At 35.7% G+C, this 21,112-nt stretch overlaps 3 protein-coding genes and 1 long non-coding RNA gene across 4 annotated transcripts; 3 read left to right on the top strand and 1 right to left on the bottom strand.

The window, feature by feature from the left end:
- The first annotated feature begins 644 nt into the window (after positions 1-644).
- Positions 645-4,294, top strand: LOC136823964 (protein jagged-1-like). Its single transcript, XM_067080121.1, has 5 exons — positions 645-729; positions 1,257-1,553; positions 1,941-2,125; positions 3,080-3,231; positions 4,284-4,294. Exons 1-5 carry the CDS (start codon positions 676-678, stop codon positions 4,292-4,294), a joined length of 699 nt encoding a protein of 232 aa, XP_066936222.1. The 5' UTR covers positions 645-675.
- Positions 4,295-4,395: 101 nt separating this feature from the next.
- Positions 4,396-5,501, top strand: LOC136824018 (uncharacterized). Its single transcript, XR_010849088.1, has 2 exons — positions 4,396-4,778; positions 5,241-5,501. It is a non-coding gene; the product is annotated as an uncharacterized lncRNA (long non-coding RNA).
- A 468-nt stretch (positions 5,502-5,969) lies between these two features.
- Positions 5,970-6,470, bottom strand: LOC136823963 (uncharacterized). The gene has a single exon (XM_067080120.1). The coding sequence runs from the start codon at positions 6,468-6,470 to the stop codon at positions 5,970-5,972; it is 501 nt and encodes a 166-aa protein (XP_066936221.1).
- A 10,580-nt stretch (positions 6,471-17,050) lies between these two features.
- On the top strand, positions 17,051-20,784 carry LOC136823962 (uncharacterized). Its single transcript, XM_067080119.1, has 3 exons — positions 17,051-17,180; positions 18,178-18,727; positions 20,661-20,784. Exons 1-3 carry the CDS (start codon positions 17,099-17,101, stop codon positions 20,782-20,784), a joined length of 756 nt encoding a protein of 251 aa, XP_066936220.1. The 5' UTR covers positions 17,051-17,098.
- Positions 20,785-21,112: the final 328 nt, after the last annotated feature.

The raw sequence follows: 21,112 nt of genomic DNA, 5'->3' as shown, positions 1-21,112 counted from the left end.
GTGGAGAAATCTCTGCAAAGCTGGCGTTGGGGAGAAAAACACGCTTAAAAGCCGGATGACTGACTCTTTATGATGAAGATGGCTTCAGCAAATGGTTTTGATCACCAGGTCCTGCCTAAGGGGAGAGAAGTATTTTTGCCGGGGGCTCTTTCCCCTATCCATGAAAGTTGAGATGTTTTAGATTGCTCTTGACTTTTTTCTGAAACATTCCAATCGAGTTTTGTTTGACAAATGAAAACATATACTTTATGAAATTTCTTGGCTTATGCCTTAGAAAGTCTTACCAAAGTAAACAAAAGAACAATAAGACATTGAACTCTCTTTTTGTTTTCAAAAACGTCAACAGCATGACAGAATCATAACACATCATACACTTGAAAAGAAAATTACATATATTGCCCACTCGATTTATTTTTAAGTGATAGAACTCTCAAAAAAATTTTAGTTTGCTAAAATCATCTACGATGGAGAATTTTTTATACTAAATTAAGAATATCACCCTTGAGAGTGACTCTCCTTCATTGGTTCAAAATGTGTTCATCCTTGTGGCATCTGGATGGAATATCTTGATTGCCTTTTCATCATCAAGGAGGGAAAAAGAATTCTATGATCGACTAAATAACATTTTTTTAAAAAGCATTGAAATCTACTCTTTGCTGATATTTTACAAATAAGATGGAGTTTAGAAGATTGATACGTCTGTTTATAATAATGGTAGCTGTTATCCAGGTAAGAGCTTCGAGGCGTATACTGCCGTGATCTGACAAAAGGAAGTAACCATCAATTTTTGAAAATTCATATTTTTGCAAAAATCAACTCCTAAGAGTCCAGTTTGTGTTTTCCAGTAGTCGATTTCTAGTAAAAGACTTCTTTTTATCGATTTTTTTTGGACTAAAGTTTCATTTTATTTTCTGACAAAAGGATTACTTCCACTTACTTCTACTTCGTCACTTACTTCTTTTTATAGCCTGAAAAATGAAAATTGCTTGCAATATTTTGCAGTTTATTTTCTGACAAAAAGAAGTAACTTTAAAATTTTTAGCCTGAAAGAGCTTGAGTAGAGTAAGACTATGTTCAGACGTTACGGTTCCGTTCCGTTCTGAAACGAAACGGTTGTTTTGAAACAAGTGTGAACGTCAAAATTGGAAACGTCAAAAAAAAAAGACGTTCCAAAGCAAAACAGATCGAAACGGTTTCGCTCCACTTTCTAATATATATAATAATATTTAATAATATTTCAAGTAATCTTTTTCTAGATTACATCAGCTGAAATTATTCTCGAGATATTATTTGAGGACTATTCAAATCCTAACAATTGGTTGGCAACTCACGAATGCTGTTACGATAAGCTATCAACTTGCAGGGTGTCGTGTGACAATACATTATCAATGTGTGTATCAAGTGACCTCAATAAAGGATCTTGCGGTCTTGGATCTGTTACAATCAACCCTAAATATACCTTCAGAGACGATGAGAAAAGATTTTTACAAGGCAAAGACGAATATAGGTTTCAAAATCCGTTCAACCACAAACTTGGAAAAGGAATTAAGGAGGTAACTGCTGATAAATGTGTTTCTCTTAAAGGATGTACTGCAGCGACTATAGTGCAATAGTAGAGCATCAAGCTACGGTGCACATGATCTTGGCTTCAATCCCCGGCAAGGTCACACCTCTCTGTTTGATTCTTAGCAATTAAGAAAAGAAACAAGGGTAAGTGAAGCAATCTAGGGAAAAGGAGTGGCACCATCCGCTTCCTCCATGTAGATAGTTTTAAAAAGAGGAGCCTACAGACCTTCTAATTTACTTTCTAAAAGAGAACACTAGAGGTATTCATTCCCTAAAGTATGAAAAAGTCCACCAAAAAAAACCGTATAATCAACTACAAGTGTTCTTTTTTTATGCAGAATACTTTTTAAATTCACTTCAATCTATTTTTATAGGACAAGCTGTCCCTTGATTTTAGGGTAGTACACAGTGGCACAGAAAATGTCGCAGATTTCAAAGATATTGAAGTCAAAGTCGATACTGGTTCACCATCCAACAGTTGGCAAGTCCTGGGAACTGTTAAGACGGTAGAAGGAAGAAGATGGAAAAGATCTGCTAAAAAATTGACCCTGAAAGCAAGGTAGGACACATACCAAAGCATATTGTTACAGGGATAGCAGAGTAAGCAAGGGTCAAATGACGTCATATATCTTGAGTCGTTGCATTTTCAGATGCATTAAATTAACGTAATTCAACCATGTTAGAGCTCAATTACACTAAGATTGATAGTGGACAGATATTATAAAACACTAGACAGGGCAATTCTATCTTTCCCATCCCAGGACAGGCAAAGCTGAAAGTAAACCAAAGCAAAAACCTTAATCTTCACTGTTGAAATATTCTGACACTGCAACCACTTCAAAAGTTTCAAAGCTGACACAAGTAGCGCATAATTTTACTACAGTTAGGGATTGAGTAGCTCCATCTAGTGTTTCATAATAATGGGCTTTTCCAGAAATAGTCCGTGCCCCCCCCCCTGTTGAGGATATCGGATATCCAAGGGGTTAACGATTTTTGTTCAAAAGTGGATATCCAGGGGGGTTAAATATCTACAAGTAAGCGGATATTCAGAGGGTAAAGTGTCTTTTCAAGTAAAAAATACGATACCTAGAGGTAAGCATCTTTATAAGAGAGTATGGAGGTAAATTTTTTTTTAGAAAAGCCCAATACAGTACTGGTTAAAGGTTTTGACATTATGTTAATCTTAACTCGATCCCGTTCCATTCCAGTGCAGTGCACGCGTAGCGACCGTAGCATAAAGGTAGAGCATCCAGCTACGGTGCGCAAGGGTGAGGGTTCGATCCACAGCTGGGTCATATCAAAGATTATCAAAATGGTACTTGATGCCTCTTTGCTTGATGCTCAGTAACTAAAGAGAAGGATCAAGGGTAAGTGGAGAAATCCAGGGAAAGGAGTGGCGCCCTCCCCTACCTTCGGGTAGACAGCTATACGAAAAGGGAGCCTTCGGCTCGTCCTTGACTGCGATCGCAGACTTATTTACTTATACGTTTGATTTCTTTCTTCTTTTTCTCAGAACAAAATGCATTAATGGCTACAAGGGAAAATATTGTGATGTCAAATTTTGTGAACCACGTGACGATGCCAAAGGTCATTACAATTGCACCAAAGACAATGATAAAGTGTGTTTACCAGGATGGATTGACCCTTCCACGAATTGTGTTATGAGTAAGTATTTTGAAAACATTCGCTTGCCCGTCAATATTTATCATTTTAAAAGATTTTCACACTTGAAACATTTTCATCAAAATGAAACAGAAACAATTCTGCAGTTTAATTGATAAGCTTTGTTTCAAGTGGCTCACCTCATTTGATGAAAAGCGCCAAATTGAATTTATGCATCATTAACAAAAAGTGTCCAAAGTTTCCTGCAACAGTTTCTGTTAACAGAAACTTTTTCATCAGAGTGAAACTTTTTGCGTGTTTCAATTTTCAAATGAAACATTTGATGAAGAAAGTTTCAAGTGGCCCCCGCAGACCTTAAGAGAATAAATGGAAATACCATATATATAGTTTAAAAGAAGACTGGAGTCGCTTATAATATGTTAATACAGGGTGTCCCTAATTAAAGTATCGAGTTTGAACATGCGATTGAGTAGAAAAGTTTGTGTGTGTTATCGCTAAAATATAAGAATGTTCTCCATCACACAGGCTTATTACAAAAGGTAGTTACAAGGTATAAATTAATCGTAATGACAAAGAAAAAAGAGGGAGAGCTTAAAATACAATTTTGTGAACACACACAAACTTTTCTACTCAATCGCATGTTCAAACTTGATACTTTAATTAGGGACACCCTGTACAGTATTATGGTTGTTACGGAATAATATCACTTTGTATAAACTACAAGACTACTGTCTGAATAAGTGGCCGTTAGCATGCTAGCCCCATGCTAGACATTAATTGCTTTTGCAAGTCAATTACACTTATTGTCAATACAAAAGTAATGACTTGCACGCATTACGAATCAAGATGAAAAGGATTCGATTGTGGGATTATTGAATTTCGGTCAAATGTTAAAAGTAATAATTATGACGTTTGCATAGCGGTGTGCTATTAGTACTAGGCCAAAAAAAAAAAGAATATTCCCTAAAAATAGAATGGAAAAAAATAGATATTAACCTATGGGACAAATATTCCAAACTTCAGTCATGCTATAACCCTTTAACCGAAAGTTTCCTATCCTATAGTTATAGACACACGACATTGTCAAATTCTAGGTCATTCTTAGTTGAAAACTACTTAATCTACTTTTAAATCTAATTTCATCGCACAGGACAAGTTGCACCATCATCCAGTACAATCAAAACAGAGTATTCGACCAGCATTCAACCTTCATTAATTATACCAACAAAATCATTAACACAACAAACTCAAACTTCCACAGCTTTAAAACAGATCTTCACTACAACAGAACCTGTACATACTACCAAAAAGACAAAAACAGCGATAAAAACCGATCTACCAACAAAACAACATACGACAAAGGCCAATCAAAACACAGGACATCCAACAGAACCATACACAACAACAAAAATTTATTTAGACTCAACCTCCACAGAAAAACATCTCCAGCCAACAGAAAGCTCACAAGTTGGAAAAACGAATACAGCAGGAAATAAAGATAAACCAAATAGAATATTTGAAATAGTTTTCACAACTCTGATAGTGGTATTAATTGCATTGCTTGCATTTGCAGTGATTGTACGAAAAAGGTAAGGATTTCTTTGTGTCAAGACCCGGTGAGAGCCTGTCCTTAACTGGGGTATTTGAATCTCCGACCAGATTCTGATACTCCGATCATGACACTTATTCACTCTTAAAGGCCACGTAAGATTTGGGATGAATAATAAATGAGCCTTCGAACGCTGTGATTGGCTTAAACAAAACAATCGCACCAAAATCAAAAACCAATCACAAACATAAACATTAGAATCTCGTCGCTTTCATTTTCGTTCAAACTCGGTTTGGATTGTTACCGAACAGCCAGGTCAGATTGTCAGATCATCAAGATTAGCCATATTAGCCATCTTGCTTGAGAAAGGTTAGAGATTCCTCTCTAGCCCTTCAGGCTTTAAACTCAATGGATGTAACCCCTCCTGAGTAATGAAAGAACTCAGAAAAGACTGATACATGTAGTGTTAAAAGACATCCTGAATCTTCTTTTCAATTTTCAGGCTTATTCAAAGGAACAAAGTACATTCACCAGATATCAATCAAATGGTATCAAAGTACAGTGAAAACGAAAGTGAAAGTACTTCGTCATTAGCACACGAAGAAAACAACAATATAAAATCTTCTACGACTTTAACATGAAAAAGATGACGATCGAATAATACAAACGTAATTATCTGATGTTACGCTTTGAGAGAAATCCTATTTGACCGAAGCTGTAGGTTGATTTAATAATGTTGACCGCAATGGGAGAAATTCATTTAGATTGAAACTGACAGAAAGAGTTCTATTTCATCCGAGAGATGTTTTCAGCGACAGTTCAGTTAATCAGGACAATTTCGATGGTGATCCAGAATGATGATGACGATTGCGATGACCTGTTTGGAGAATTACCTTGACCAAAAGCCTAAAACTCAACGGCATTATGAAAATAACGTCTCGTCAACATTATTGAGTGTGGCTGGTCTTATCAAGAATGTTGAGTTGAGCTGTCTTATTCTCTTCTATTTTAATTGACTTTACGAAGCGAAATAAGTTTCATTGCATTTATACGTGTAATAGTTTTGACAAGAAATAAAGAATATAATTAATATATTTTCCATATATAATATAGTTATATATATAATAGTTTTCTATACCGATGGTCTTCAGTCCGAAAAACAAACGTATATTTACAAGAGTGTCTATTTTACAATAATTTTAACAGAATACAAGATACAAGTACTAATCTTTTAAAACAAAACAGCTACAAATACAATCAGCATAGTAATTAATATTTTAATTGAAATGTTTGTTTTAACGGCATTATTTGAGCCTTGTCTACCAGTTTTTGGGCCTTGAACTGAAGAGCTGGCCTGCTGTTGTACCGAAGATGAGCTTGGTATGATAACGTTAGGTTCTGTTTCAGGAACTGGTGTTGCTGATGTCCGAGTAGGTTTCATTGATGACATCATTTTGGAGATGTAAGGTGTTTGGGTAGACGACTCTTCTTGAGAATTTGGGGATTCTGATGCAGAGGTGATGATTATTGTTGTGGATGACATTGATGTTTGGTAGGAACTGCTTGGTGAAGCTGAAGGTGTTAATGATCTTGATTGTGAGAGTATTTGGGAGGTTACTGTAGAAGATTCGGTGAGTGAATCTGATGCAATTTTGATAAAAATTGAGGAGCTTGATGATGGTACGGTAGTTGATTGTATTGTATAGAATTGATCAATGGCTTCAGAAATCATACTTGAGGAAGAGAACATTGATTCGTCTAATGTTGAAGATGGTTTGATACTTGTTGAAAGTGATGGTAAAGACTTGACATTGCTTGATTCTTTGGAAATTGAGATTGTGATGGGTAGGTGCTTGGTGACATTGAGGCTTGTGTTTCAGATGATGTTGAGAAGCTGTCCATTGAATATCCCGTTGATGAGGTTGATAGAAGAGACGGTTAATTGATGATTGCTGTACTGGATTGTTCCTGGTGGAAATATGAGGGTAATGATTCGACGGCTGCTAAGCTCGAAAAGTGAATTATATTTACTGGTGCTGTTGATTGTGAAGGTTGCATGGTGGTGATCGATGCTTCTATTTTCGGTTCGATCGAAGATGATGATGGTTTAGCTTGTTTGATTGTGGAAGTCTTTGGATATTGCGACGTAGATGCAGGTTGAGGATTTAGAGATATGGTTAGTTTAGGTAAAGTTACTGCAGAGCTTGAGGATTTTACCATCGTTTTTGATGAGCTCTTTTGCGGTTCAATGGTTGATGTTGGCTGAGACTTCAATGAAGATGTTATCTTGGGAGCGGTAACTTTGGAGCTTGAAGGTTTAACTAAATGAGCAGATGATGATGTTTGTGGAGATGGTTTGACTGGAGTTGTTGTCTTTGGGTGTTGTGTGGTAGATGAAGATGGTTTGGCCTCTTTGCAGGCACCAGCGGAGCTACATTGATTTATTGAGCAAAGTGTTTCAAACTTTGTTCCAGCTAAAGCTCTCGCCCTTCTACAGCAACAGCCATTGGGACTAGCTACCCCTTTTTTACCAGTATTTTCCATTGTGACTCCTTTGGGGATACTCTCGAAGACATTTTCCTCGATATAAGTGATCTTGTCGAGATCGAGATACAAGTTTTTAAGTTTAGTTAACCCATTGAAAACACTGTTCCTTAGGGTTGGAATTTTATTTCCAGCAAGCATAAGTGTAAATAGATTAGGGCTGTGCACAAAAGCATCGTCTTCAAAAGCCGTGTTTTTCAGCCAGAAACAGCTATTTTGTCCAGTTTTTGCGCTTTTTGAAGCTCAATATCTCGAGTTAGGTAGTGAAATCACCTATACTTGCAATATATCTCTAATCCTAATTTTTTGAGAGCTTTCCAAAAATATACAACAGGTCTCCGTTTTCTCGAGCTAAAATTTTCATTAATTTTTAACCCTATGATTTCTGCCTGAGACCGTCATATTTGTCCGAAAATCACACCAAAGTGTCCGAAAAAAATTTGGAAACATAGTAATTTCGATTTCCCTACCCCTTAGCTTTCCAAAAATGTATAACAAGTGCTTCTAACAAAACAGTCGAGCGATTTTACAAAATGCCCTCTACTAGTAGAGTAACTGGAGCGATTTGGAAAAACCCGCAGTTCTGACCCGCAAAATCGAGGACGGTAAAAGTGCTGATTTACCGTCGTCCTCAGTTGTTCAGGATCTAGTAAAATTAGAATCTTACCGTCTCCATCGCTGAAAAACACACATACATAAACTCGGTATTGAAAGTGGGGGGGATAAATATAGAGTCTAAGGAAGTGCAGCCAAAAATTTTTACTTTGAAAAAAATGGGGGGGACATGCCCCCTGGCTCTCCCGGTGGCGTGGGCACTGTACAAGATGCATATCTTTATCAGTTCAAGACCCTCAAAATGTACTGTAAGGGTGTACTTTGAAGAGAAGGGTCTTCTTTTAGATATGGACACACTGCAAGCGTGTCTTAGAGGACTACTGAATAGCAAGTCTGACAGTAAAAATCTGATTTATCTTTATAGTTTTGATTCGCACACCCATTTTGATTTGTTTGTCAGAAAAGTTCGGTAAAATTCACTGCAAGGGTACATTTTCACTGCCTCCCCCCGGGGTGGGACCTTGAAATTCTGGACTTTTATAGCCATTGTTTACAATTTTACTGAAAGAAGAAAATGGTTTTAATTCGAACCTCCATTATTCAAATCTCTCTGTGATTCGAACTAAAACATTCATCCCCTCAGCTAATAAGTGATTTAAATTACTCTCTGTATTTCGAATCTTTTTCAAATTTGAACCCCAGGGAGATACTTAGGAAAATGAAGGGTAAGGGTATGTGCCGCCCTTAAAGGGGGCCATTTTTTGGACTTTCAAAGTCCCTCTACAATATATAAATCCCTAAAAAGGCTGAATTTTAGAAAAAAAATCAGACTTTCCGAAAGCGGAAGGGATTCTAACAAAATTGTTGGTCCTTTGAAGATCAAATCAGTGAAAGTCAACTGTATTCTAAATGGGCTCGGGACGTTAAGATCTACAAAGAAGTGAGGTTGAAGTTTTTGTTAATACATATCCTTATCAGTTTTAACATTTCAAAACTATGATTTTAAGATTCTAGAATGATACCTCATCCATATTTAAACTCATATTTCAAATATTCGAAGTATGCGTTAAAAGACGTGACCATCATTAGCAATAGCTATATATTTGAAATGAGAGCGTATAAAACAGTAGGAATACTTGAAATAACATAAACTAGCCGTATGCGCAGCGTCGCACGCTGCGTGTCCTAATTCAGTGAATCAATACACATCTAAAAAATTCTAACGGAAGGAAGATAACCGCCGATTGATGATTTGATTTTGATTTTAGGAAATAAAGGAGAAAAAAGATAACATTGCATTGCAATTTTAAACCACAATTAAATAAATGGCTTAGCAAAAGTAGATTTTAGATCTTCTTAGCCAGGCCATCGTGGTTGGACATTCGAGGGTGACTTTGAAAGACTTTAAAAAGTTTTGAAAGTGATAGGGAGCCGCTATTGTAAACAAAAAGTTTTGAAGAGAAGAGAGAAGGTTGATTTTAACCTATCAAGCTCCAAACTTGGTGAATAGAAAATAGTATCTTGGGGTCTCAAAGTTAGTCTAGTGGTTGGAAATCTGCTTAAGGTGCAAAAAGATGATGGTTCAACGCCATGAAGAGGAGGCTTTGTAGAGCTTTGTTAGATTTTCGAAAACTTTTTACAAAACGTTGTAAACACACACGTTTAAGCGTATTGATATATAGATTAGAGAGACAATTTCAAAGTGAAAGTTTGAAAGACTCTTGCTATACCCTTGAATGAAGTAACTAATTTTACGCAAGCCACAATTGGCTTAGTGGTTCCAAAGAATGCACGTTCTTCAAAAAGACCAAAGTTCAAACCGGGACAAAGTATTATATAAAAATGTTTTAAAAAGTTTTGAAAGTGATAGGGAGCCGCTATTGTGAACAAAAAGTTTTGAAGAGAAGAGAGAAGGTTGATTTTAACCTATCAAGCTCCAAACTTGGTGAATAGAAAATAGTATCTTGGGGTCTCAAAGTTAGTCTAGTGGTTGGAAATCTGCTTAAGGTGCAAAAAGATGATGGTTCAACGCCATGAAGAGGAGGCTTTGTAGAGCTTTATTAGATTTTCGAAAACTTTTTACAAAACGTTGTAAACACACACGTTTAAGCGTATTAATATATAGATTACAAATCTATGATTTCAACACCTTCTTTATCATCCTAATTAATCGACGCATTAGTTTGACAAGAAAGATTTGCAATGAGTTTGATTTTTGATTGATAAAGTAAAACTTTGTCTCTGATCCTGCATAGAGGAACAACTAGAAGGCTTTACTTTTTTCAAGGTCTACATATGTTTTGCGCAGTTTTGTAATTTCTGCCCAGTTTTGTATTTTTTTTTGCGCACTTTTGTAATTTTTGCACAGATTTGTATTTTTTTGCGCACTTTTGTAATTTTCGAGCTGCGCACTTTCGTAATCAAGTGGCTGCGCACTTTTGTAATTTTGACAAAAAATCGACCTAATTTTCCTTTGAAATAGTAGATAAAAATCCTAAAGATTTGTTGTAACAGAGTTAAATCGAGTTAATCCGAGTTTTAAGTTTTGAAATGTCTCATAATTAGCTTCATCGGTCTTTTTTACAAAATGAAATAACTTTTTGCAAAGTATACGTGATGTGTGATGATTTAGAATAATTCAATTCAAAAATCCGAGTTAAAAGAGTTATAACTCGGCATTACGTTTTTGGGTTTTATTATTGAATTTCTCAACGAAAATTAATCAAATTTTAAATAATTTTAAAGTGCTAGGAGGCCAAATAAACAAATCAGTCTTCAGAAAACATCTTAAATACAATCCTTTGTTCAGAACAACTCGGAACAACTCGGATTAACTCATAATTTCAATTATATCGCGTTAATCAGTATCACTACTCTTTTCAAGAGAATGAATGACCATTTTGCTATGCATTTATACTATGCAACCACTTAAGATAAGTTATTTCGAATTTAAGAGTTGAAAGAGTTATAACTCGGCATTACATTTTTTGGTATAACTCTTTAATGAACCAACAGAGGTTCATAAATATCAAAAACGTATCTGTTTAGGTACAACTCGGTACAACTCTTCATTGTAAATTCGGCTTATTTGTGACTTTTTCAGTATAAAAATCATATAAAAATGAAGTAAAGTGCTTTTTAAAAAGCTTTTTAAGTATTTTTGACAAAGGATAAAAAAGTACGATTTTTATCTGAAATTGCAAAAGTGTGCAAGGGTGCAATTAGAAAACTCAAAATTACAATACTGCTCAAAAAAATTACAAAACTGCACAGAAATTACAAAAGTACGCAAAAACTACAAAACTGCGCAAAACAACATATTTCGTAAATGAATAAATACCATAGTATATTTTAAATTTCCAGAGGCTAATTTGAATTTTTAGGGCTTTGAAAGTTATTTTTATCCCAAGGGGTAAAAATTTTCTTTTAGTTCGTTCATCACCTTAATTAACCCGGTAAGCTTTTAAACTCATTTGAGCCCGAAACAAGGATGCTTTAATAAGTGAGTTAAAGTTTTTATTTTTACAAAAGTGTTTCCGTTTCATATCAGACACATATTTCATATCAGGACAGTGTCTGTTAAATTGTGCTGATATAAGCAAAAAGATGTTTTTCTTTTTCTTTTCCTGACAAATCTTGCTCCACATCCGTATCAATCAAAGACTTTCTGTAAGTTTTTGGTGTCAATCCGATGTAAAAAAGCTTGTGAATTAAAATTGACGAGTAAGCAAACGATATCACTTTTATTTAAAAACAAAACTTTTAACTTACCTTATTTCCCTTATTTCCATTAACATTCACGCGTCTTTTATCTTCGTGCGATTAATTTTCGCCCATCCCATAAAATAGGATATTCGCGCACCCTTAAACTTTCGCCTCGTCATGTAATTCCAGAGATATTTTTTTTAGTGTTTTTGAATAGAAATATAGGTACAGCAAAAGTGACATGAAATCAGAAGTTTTATAGAGAACTACTAAACTGAGGACTGAAGTGAGATTCAAACTCATGACTTTCGCATTTCTAGTGCAACTGCTCTACCTACTCTACTGCTCCTACTCAGTCCTCAGTTTAGTACCGGGTGCGCCACAAAAAAGTTTCTCTCTTTAAAACTGATTTTCTCGAAATCTAAAAATGTTTAAAAAACCGTTCTTATTTCATTGAAAAGAAGAAAGATAAACTTAAATTTTGATGGGTCATTTATTAAATTCGATTCTTTACATCAAAAGTTATGCTCAATTAAGGAAAAAAGTTACTTTCTGAAAGTGCTCAAAAACGATAAAAATCGACCTATCAAATTAAACAGAAGCATAAATACATGATACATCATTATCTTCGTTTCAGTCATTAAAAATGATAATTAGCTGTCTAAATGACCTTTTGTTATATAAAGGAAGGTTGAATTTCAATAAAAGGCAGAAAATTCGTCGAAAAAGGCAAAGAAATCTGGTAAAATTCTTAAAAATACATCAAATATGGGTTTCGAGATAAATCCAGCCTTACATAGACTTTATCCAATCTAAAACCAAAAATCGAAGGAAAATTTTGGTAAAAGTGGTTTTGATGAAGATTTTAAACCCTTTTCGGCCGTTCAGTTTCGAAATTTATGTGTTTAAATTACTGAAAAATGCTTTTAATCATGTAAAGGCTTTTGCGATTGACAATTTTGATATAAAAATTTGATAGGTCGATTTTCAACGTTTTCAAGCACTTTCTGAAAGTAACTTTTTTATTCAATTGAGGATAACTTTTGATCTAATGAATCAAATTTAATAAATGACCCAACAAAATTTAAGTTTATCTTTCTTCTTTCTAATCAAATAGGAACGATTTTTTAAACATTTTCAGATTTCGAGAAAATTAGTTTTAAAGAGAGAAACTTTTTTGTGGCGCACCCGGTAGTTCTCTATCAAACTGAGGTCAATGCGCACATATATACGTGTTGACACTTAATGGTAAGGCCTTGATAATGATATCGTTGAAAAATATCAGAAGTCTTGCTCACTCTAAGTCCGAATTGTAACCGAACTGTTACATCCCAGAGGTGTATTTATTCTAATTAAGCTGGTTTCTTGAAGAAAAGAGCGCAAACACGATCTTCCTTTACACTTATAACGATCACTAAAGTCTATTCACGATAAGTGTGCACTCTTTTTTCATTTACCTATAACTTTTGAAGGAATTCCTCAATCTTTATAAATTTGGCATCGTTGGAAAGATATTAGTGAGTGGAACAATTTGGAACAAAAAAATCTATAAAAAAATTCTAAAAATGAAGATGAAAATGAAGAAGAAAAAAATGAAGATCTTGTAGAAAGATGCTATAACTATCATTTTCACTGACGTGACTCCTTGATTATCGAACGTCATCACTGTGAAAAAACTTCTCAAAAATAATCATTCAGTCAAAAGATATCAAACAAAGTTATAAGCTAATTGACGTCTAAAAACGCTGTTTTCTGCTGTTTTCTGCTGTTTTTTGGGGTCAATCACTTATTAACTTTGTATCATAACTTTATATTGAATAAATATTTTAGTGAAATTTCTTCACAGTGATGACCTCCTAAGATCAAAGAATCTCTCCAGTGAAAATGAAAGTTATAGCACTTCTCTACAAGATCTTCATTTTTTTCTTCTTCATTTTCATCTTCGTTTTTAGAATTTTTTCAAAGACTTTTTGACTTCAAATCGTTCCACTCACAAATATCTCTCCAACGATACCAAATTTATAAAGAACAAAGAATTCCTTCAAAAGTTATAGCTAAAAGAAAAAAGAGTGCACACTTATCGTGAACAGACTTTAATTCGCATAATGGGCTTAAGGTATGCTTTTAAAACAGAGTTTATATTATTAGGAAGGGAATATACCACTAGTGGGTGGCATTTTTGGTATCAATTCATAAGGGGTCACGCCAGGAGGCCACGCCCCACCCCCACTTTCTTGCAAAGTAAGTAAACCATGATTGCGCCTCCTTTAACTCTATATTCATTGCCCCCTCCAATTTTAAATTCAAAGCGTTGGCCCTGCATGTGACTACTTATAGTTACTGCTGATTGTTTTGATGCTACAAGTTTTTAAGATTGTTACCAAAAAAATATCTAAAGAAAACAACATGCAAAAAACCAGTTTTAACAAGAAAGGGAAATTTTTTTCAAGGCGTAGTAAGAGCGCATAATTTGTATCGAAATTCCTTAACTTTAATCACTTTAAAGAGTTCTCTGTTATGAAATAAAGTGAAAGGGATTTTTTAGTACGAAAATGTTTTCACGGAGTTTGTTGTTTTTATTTTTTGTTTTCAAGGTAAATCTATATTTCTATGATTATTTAGAAGGTAATTTCTTTAAACCTTTCAAAGCCGCTAACTTGTTTGAAAAAGGCCAAAAATTTCATCATTTTTTTCTGGAAATTTATTTTTTCAAAGGCAATTTCTCGACCAGGACAAACGATTAAGGTATCAACTTTGTTATCATTGGAAAGCTCTTTCTCTCAGCTACAAAAAATAGCACATTTTTTTGTCTGAATCTGAAGTGGTCAGGAGTTATGACCAAAAGACTGTGTATCGGTAAAATGACCTTTTCAAAACGTATATATACGTGTTTCGCCTCCTAAGGGTTAAATACTGGCTGCGAAATTTATTAGTTCCGCGAAACACAAATATTTTCGGAATTTAAGAAATTACCCCTGAAATTTGGTTTTCTTAGGGCAAACTAGACTATTTTGTAAACAAAACATTCTCTCAACCACAAAATGTGTTTGCAAGGATCGTGCGGTCTTGCATTTACTAAAGTAAACCCTAAATATACCTTCAGAGACGATGAGAAAAGATTTTTACAAGGCAAAGATGAATATAGATTTCAAAATCCGTTCAAATACAAGCTTCGTAAAGGAATAAAAGAGGTACGTTCCAAAAAGTTCAAAAAAAGCTGAAGGAAAATTTTTCAAAGCCGCATTCAACAGCCATACAATCAGGGACAAAATATTTGGCACAAAAGGGAAATTCACCGGGGTGTTTTGAAACCACAATCGATTTGTAAGTGCTCTAAAGTAGGTTCGAAGGGTAGAGTTTTAACTCTGAGTTTTAACGCTAGACTTAAGACTTAACAGGACCTTAGGATGTGAGGATCCAAAAGTTCAAAAATGGTCTAGTAGGGCTTGAAATATAGCCTAGAAACCCATAAATCCCTCCCAGATCGAAATACTTGATGAAATCAAGTTGAAGGCCTAAAAATTGACATTCTCGCTCGAACTTCAATTTTCGAAAAATTGTAAATTAGCCAAAAGTGCCAATACATTATGACCCTGATTGTAGCTCGTGACATCTGATATTGGTACTAAACTTATCTCTTATAATGCGATTACTTAAAATCGAACATCCCCTAAATAAAGCGTGTCTTAAACCCTTAAACGTGTCAAATACTACCACGAGTATCACAGTTTAGTTTTCAACCTGTCAAGGGGGTTTGGATGAATTCTTTCGCTCATCTCTCATTGTTATACCCCTGTCTCACAGCCCTGGTGAACCTTTTTCCTACAGCGGGGATAAAAATTTCGATTCTTTCAAGGTCCAGTGGGGATTGTTTTGGAGTGCAATTTCTAAACAATGAATTCCGTATGGGGATGAAATCAAAGCCAATTTCTCAGTGGGGCTGTAATTTTAAGGTACTCTTCCCTACCGGGGACGAAATTTTTGCCAAATTTTCCAGTGGGACTGGGACCCCAGCGGGTCTGTGACACAGGGGTGTATTGTTATTACTTATTGTGAGTGTTACAGGGTATGAATATTACATATCAAGCTGTGAAGACAAACGCCGATTTCACCATAGTATGAATCTCTTTCTCACTTGTACTATGATTTTATCCAACACATTCAAAGAGAAAGCTAAACTGTGGTGTTCATGGTTGTTATTAATATCTGAAGAATATCAAAACTTTTGCAGTACTTTGCTTGTGCTTACTGAATATGTGCTGAATATTATTTTGCTGTGCACTTAATTTGGTACTTGGCCAAAATGCGATTTTTGGGAGTTATTTAATGAATTTAGCGAATGGCAGAATTTGTAAAATTTGACGGGGATTTAATTTGTGGCGGGTGGGAATTTTAGACACTTGTAAATCAAAAATTACTAATATAGTTGTTACCTGAAAATGCTGAAATTGGCCAATTTTTTATTTTTTTTTAGTAAAACTCGCCAAATTCAATTGGCGGGCCAAAATTAATGTAAAATAAGGATTTGCTATCCCAGATAACCAGTAATCTAGGTTAATCAAATAATTAGCAAATATTGAAAAATCTAGCGTTAAATAAAAATTTATAATGTTTTTGTTCGGTAATATAGGTTGTCCCTAGATTTTAGGGTAGTACACCGTAGTAAAGAGCTAGTTGCAGACTTCAAAGATATTGAAGTCAAAATTGACACTGGTGTACCACCCGATAGTTAGTAAGGTCTGAGAACTGTCGAAAAGGTAGAAGAAAGAAGATATAGGAGATATGCTAAAAAATTGACCCTCAAAGCAAGGTAAAACATATTTAAAAAATGACACATCTGGTACCATGTTCATTGAGAAGTTACTGAGTTTAGTGTGTTTTTCTGCGACAGTGCCGGTTAGGTTCTGATTTGTCTAGATCCTGACTGACTGAGGAGGACAGAAAATTAGCACTTTTACCGTCCTCGATTTTGCGGGTCAGAACTATGGGTTACTCTGAATCGCTTCAGTCACTCCGCATTCCTCAAAAACACAAATACATAAACCGCTGACGGCGGCATATTTAACCGTTTAACGTGTTATATCCTGACACACTTGAGTGATTTGATGTCAGATATATTTACCAGTAACACAACCATTAACCAATTACTCCGCAACAAAAAAGCAGTAGTCGTCTAAAGGTTAGATAGTACCGAGTTTATGTATTTTGCTTTCCCTGTGGCTGTGACGATTAATTTTCTTATTTTTCCAGGTCCTAAAAGAATGAGGACGACTGTAAATCAGGTCGTGTCTGAATTTGCGGGCACAATAAAACAGCAGGTTGTTTAAATCGTTTCAGTGACTCCGATATCCTCAAATAGTAGATATATAAACTCGCTATTGATTGAAGGCGTGAATCTACTATCTTGGGTAGTGTCCATGTCATGGGAAGATTGTTCACAGCTTTAACTATTGCACCTTTCACTTTCCCCTCTCTCTTTTAAACAGAACAATATGCAGCGACGGCTACAAAGGAAAATATTGTGACATTAGAATCTGCACACCACGTGACGATATAATGGGCCATTATAATTGCACCAAAGATCATCAGAAGGTCTGTTTAGCAGGTTGGACAGATAATTCGACAAATTGTATTACAAGTAAGAATATCATCTTAAGTTTTTAACGCGTTTTTTAATTTAATTTTCTTGAAATTTAAGTCGTAACCATTATTATAGTTTGTGGTTGAACCCAAAATGTTCAAGTTTTTCTACCCTGGAAAAAACAAGTGATTCGATTGCCTTTCTTAAAATTCACACAAATTGACCCCAATACCCAATACCATTGTAGTTAAAGCAAATTTTACATTATCATAGAACAAAAGCACGACAATATACTACAGTCCTGGCAGCTCCTGGAGCAAAAGCGGGGAAAATCCATTCTAGCCCTAGACACGCTCCTCCTTTTGGGGGTACCAATCTACTGTCATGGTGAAAAAACTGTAGAACGATCTAGAGATAGAATAAATCTAAATTATTAACGAGCTATCGAGCTATGAAGAGAAGATTTCGATTTTGAAATCAGTTGCGCTTGGAATAAAGACTTGGTCGGCCTTGCGGCTCGGCTAAGCAGAAGAAATAGAAATTTGATAAAGATGACATGCCGGAATTAAACCCAGGGATGGAAAAGACTGCGGAGTTGGGGATCTCCGCAGAGTGAAATAAAACCCAAGTCGCAACAAACCGCGGTGAGCAGCTCATCCGGACGCGGATATCTTATGAACTTTTTGTATATATTTATTTGGATTTTAGTGTTGCTATCGTGTTTTAATACTGATTACTTATAATGAACTAAATTCGTGTCCACTCTGTTGACCCTTGATCCAGGAACTACAAAAGGTACCAACCTGTCTCCTTACCTTCCAGCGGTAAGTCAAGCCGATATCTGGGGAAAACTTTTAAATATAAATTTTGTTGTCATTAGCTCAGGTATGATCAGCCTCGAGCAACACAACACTACCTTTCCTTGGTTTTATTGGAGGGTATTGAGTTGCGAGCTATGAAGTGGCTTTGCGATATACAACTCGTTTAAAGTAAAATTTCACAATTTAACTTAAATTTCAAAATTTAGCTTAAATATCTCCCATTTATTCCTTAGGTGAAGAAAGTTCATTTTTATCAGTACTGGTACAACCAACTTCGATTCTTCAACTTTTCCAAACATCTTCAATCGATTACCAATCTGCATCTTCTCCAACACATGGTAGCTCCTTGATTACCTCAACAATCAGTTCATCACCTATCGACCCAAATTCCATCGGGAAAATGACGTACTCGAATCAAATCATGACGTCATTGTTATTGCCAAGTCACGTCCAATCTACTCAACAAATAGCAACAACTTACTCTTCAAATGAAAGAATATCACCCACTTCCGCTTATCCGAATCAAATCATGACGTCATCACTAGGGACTAGTCCTCATTACCCTACGCAAACAACCAAAACAATGACCACAAACCCGACAGAGCAACCTTATGGCTGTCAAACAACAAAATCAATGCAACCTGCAGTTAGAGGTATCAATTCAACAACTACAAATGATGATTTCTTTGGACTTGGCAAAAATACAATGGTTATCATCACCTTATCGAGCCTGGCTATAACATTGATAGCGTTGATAGTGGTCGTTATTCTACTCAGGAAAAGGTAAAAGGAAACAGGGGGGGTCAGTGTACCAGAAGGCGGCATGTATCCTGGGGTGGGTGTTTGAGAAAAAAATTTGTCATGTACTACCTGTGTACTATAATTGGGGTGTTAGGTCCAAAATCGATTTTGAATTTTACTACCTGTGTACCAAAATAGGGGTGTTGGGTCTAAAATCGATGTTAACAGTATGGAAACAAAAAGGTTCAGAAATTATCTGCTAAAATAGAAATGTAAAGTTGTTCTATTATAAATTGATCAAGCCAAGTTTGTCCAAGATCATTCTTCCAAACTTCTTGGAATGATTTTAAATCCTACCAGATCCCACTGAAATGAAGGTTTATCGAGTCAATCGAGTAAACATTCGAACATTCAAATTCAAACATTCGAACATTCGAATTCAAACATTCAAACATCAGAGGTGCCAACTCTCACGCATTGGGGTGTGAGACTCACGCATTTCCACATGGTCTCACACAATTTTAGAAAAGTTTGATTTCTCACGCATTTAGGATTTTTGAGAAAATTTTTCCTGTTTTTCCGACTTTTGGAAAAAAGTTTTCCTGATTTCCCGATTTTCCGAAAAAAATTTCCTAGGTAATACCGGGTAGTAAATGGGGGTATGGGGTGGTTTTGGTTTTTTTCCAGGTACTACCCGGTAGTAAATAGGGGGTATGGGGTGGTTTTGGGATTTTTCCATGTAGTATGGTGTACTTCAGGGGTGGGTGTGTGTCAAGTTTTGAAAAATACCTTGAAGTACACGTACATGCTGCCTTCTAGTACACTGACCCCCCCCTCAAGGAACAACAAAATATCTTTCACTAAAAGCTTGAAGAAATTAAGACGATTTAAACATTAAAACATAAAATACATGTTTTTTTATAAGAACCAGTAAGTTTGGCTCAGGCTGGGCTGTTCTTCACTTTTGGAAATTTCGAAGACTTAAAAATGTTCTTATGATGTTCTTAGTACGCTTAGTTTAATTAAAACTTAAAAACGGTTTTAAGATCTGTTAGAATTTGTACTTTCTTAGTATTTTCTGTAATCTGAGGCTTAGGAATGTTCTTAAATTACTCTTAAGCCAATTTCCGTCTCGTGTTCTTATAAAATCGTTCTTAAAATAAATAAGCGTGTGCAGTAATAGAAAATTAAACTACAGTATGACTTTCTGAAGAAGGAGCTCAAATTGCTATTTTCTTATTTGGATTGAAAACGGTGCACCTCGTATCACAGACCAACAGACAAGAACCGCCTGACTTTTTATCCCAATAGCAAAACTCACTGACCTCTGATCTAATATATGAAAGTATCGTCAGATATTCCCGTACATTCGCGCTGTATTTATGATTTTGTATAAAATAATTTAAAATCTGCCACCATCAAATATATAGGTGATTTTATTAGCATGTAGCTCCTTTATTTCACCACAATCGTTGCCCGGGGGGGGTAATACCCTTGTCGACCGACGGGGGTGTTCTGCTGAATTTCGAAAAATGGACCCTACGTGGGACTCGAAATTTGCGAAAAAAGTGACCCTGAATGGGACTGAAATTCCAAAATTTTCTCAAATTTTCTACTTTTTCCCCAAATTTTCCAGAAATAGCAACCCCACGAGGGACTGATTTTTCTATTTTGGTGTTTTTGCGACCCCTACCTGGGACTCGTGGAGGTTAAAAAAGGAACCCTGACCAGCGGAGCATCCCCGTAACCCATCTTGCCCTAGTACCCCCCCCCCTCCGGGAACCGTTGGCTAAGGAATTCTCACTAGGTCACTGTGGACAAGATTATTAGAAGCCTCCTCCAAACTTGAAGCGATTATTCGAAGTCGATTATTAAGAAAGTCAGATCATGCTTCTTTCAGGCTAAAAAACTGAAGTTTTCAGGTGTAAAGCACAAGACTACAAAACCGAGCACATTTCTTTTTGTTTCATTTTAGTGCGAAACTGGAAAAGAAAATCAATTTGTTGACTGGTGTTCCTTCGTCACGGAAAAATGGGAGAACAAGTACATTTCACATGGAAAATGTTATCGAAAATCAAGCTACCGAAGGCAAGATGTAGTGAAGAAATATGATGCAAGACATACGGACATTTAATTTTAACAAATTTTAAAACCAGATTCATTCGAACAAGCATTCTTCTTAAATCTGGTCCAATTGGATAACGTAGCTTCTTGTAATGCCGACATACCTTATTTAATTCCATCATTGCCACCGGAGGAAGCCTAAAGCTTCTGAGGATGGCATTCATAGCTTCACGCATAAGGAAGTTGGGCAAACATCTCATAATTTTGCGCGCGTTTTTCAGTATTTTAGTTCCGCTTAACGGTAGCATTCTTATCTTACGGTCTCTCTATTGTTTTATCATCATCAAAAAGACTACTTTTCGG

This window comes from Clytia hemisphaerica, unplaced genomic scaffold (assembly GCF_902728285.1).
Source record: "Clytia hemisphaerica strain Z4C2 unplaced genomic scaffold, Clytia hemisphaerica genome assembly, whole genome shotgun sequence".
In the NCBI taxonomy this organism is placed as follows: Eukaryota; Metazoa; Cnidaria; class Hydrozoa; order Leptothecata; family Clytiidae; genus Clytia; species Clytia hemisphaerica.
This window is presented reverse-complemented; position numbering and strand designations above follow the sequence as displayed.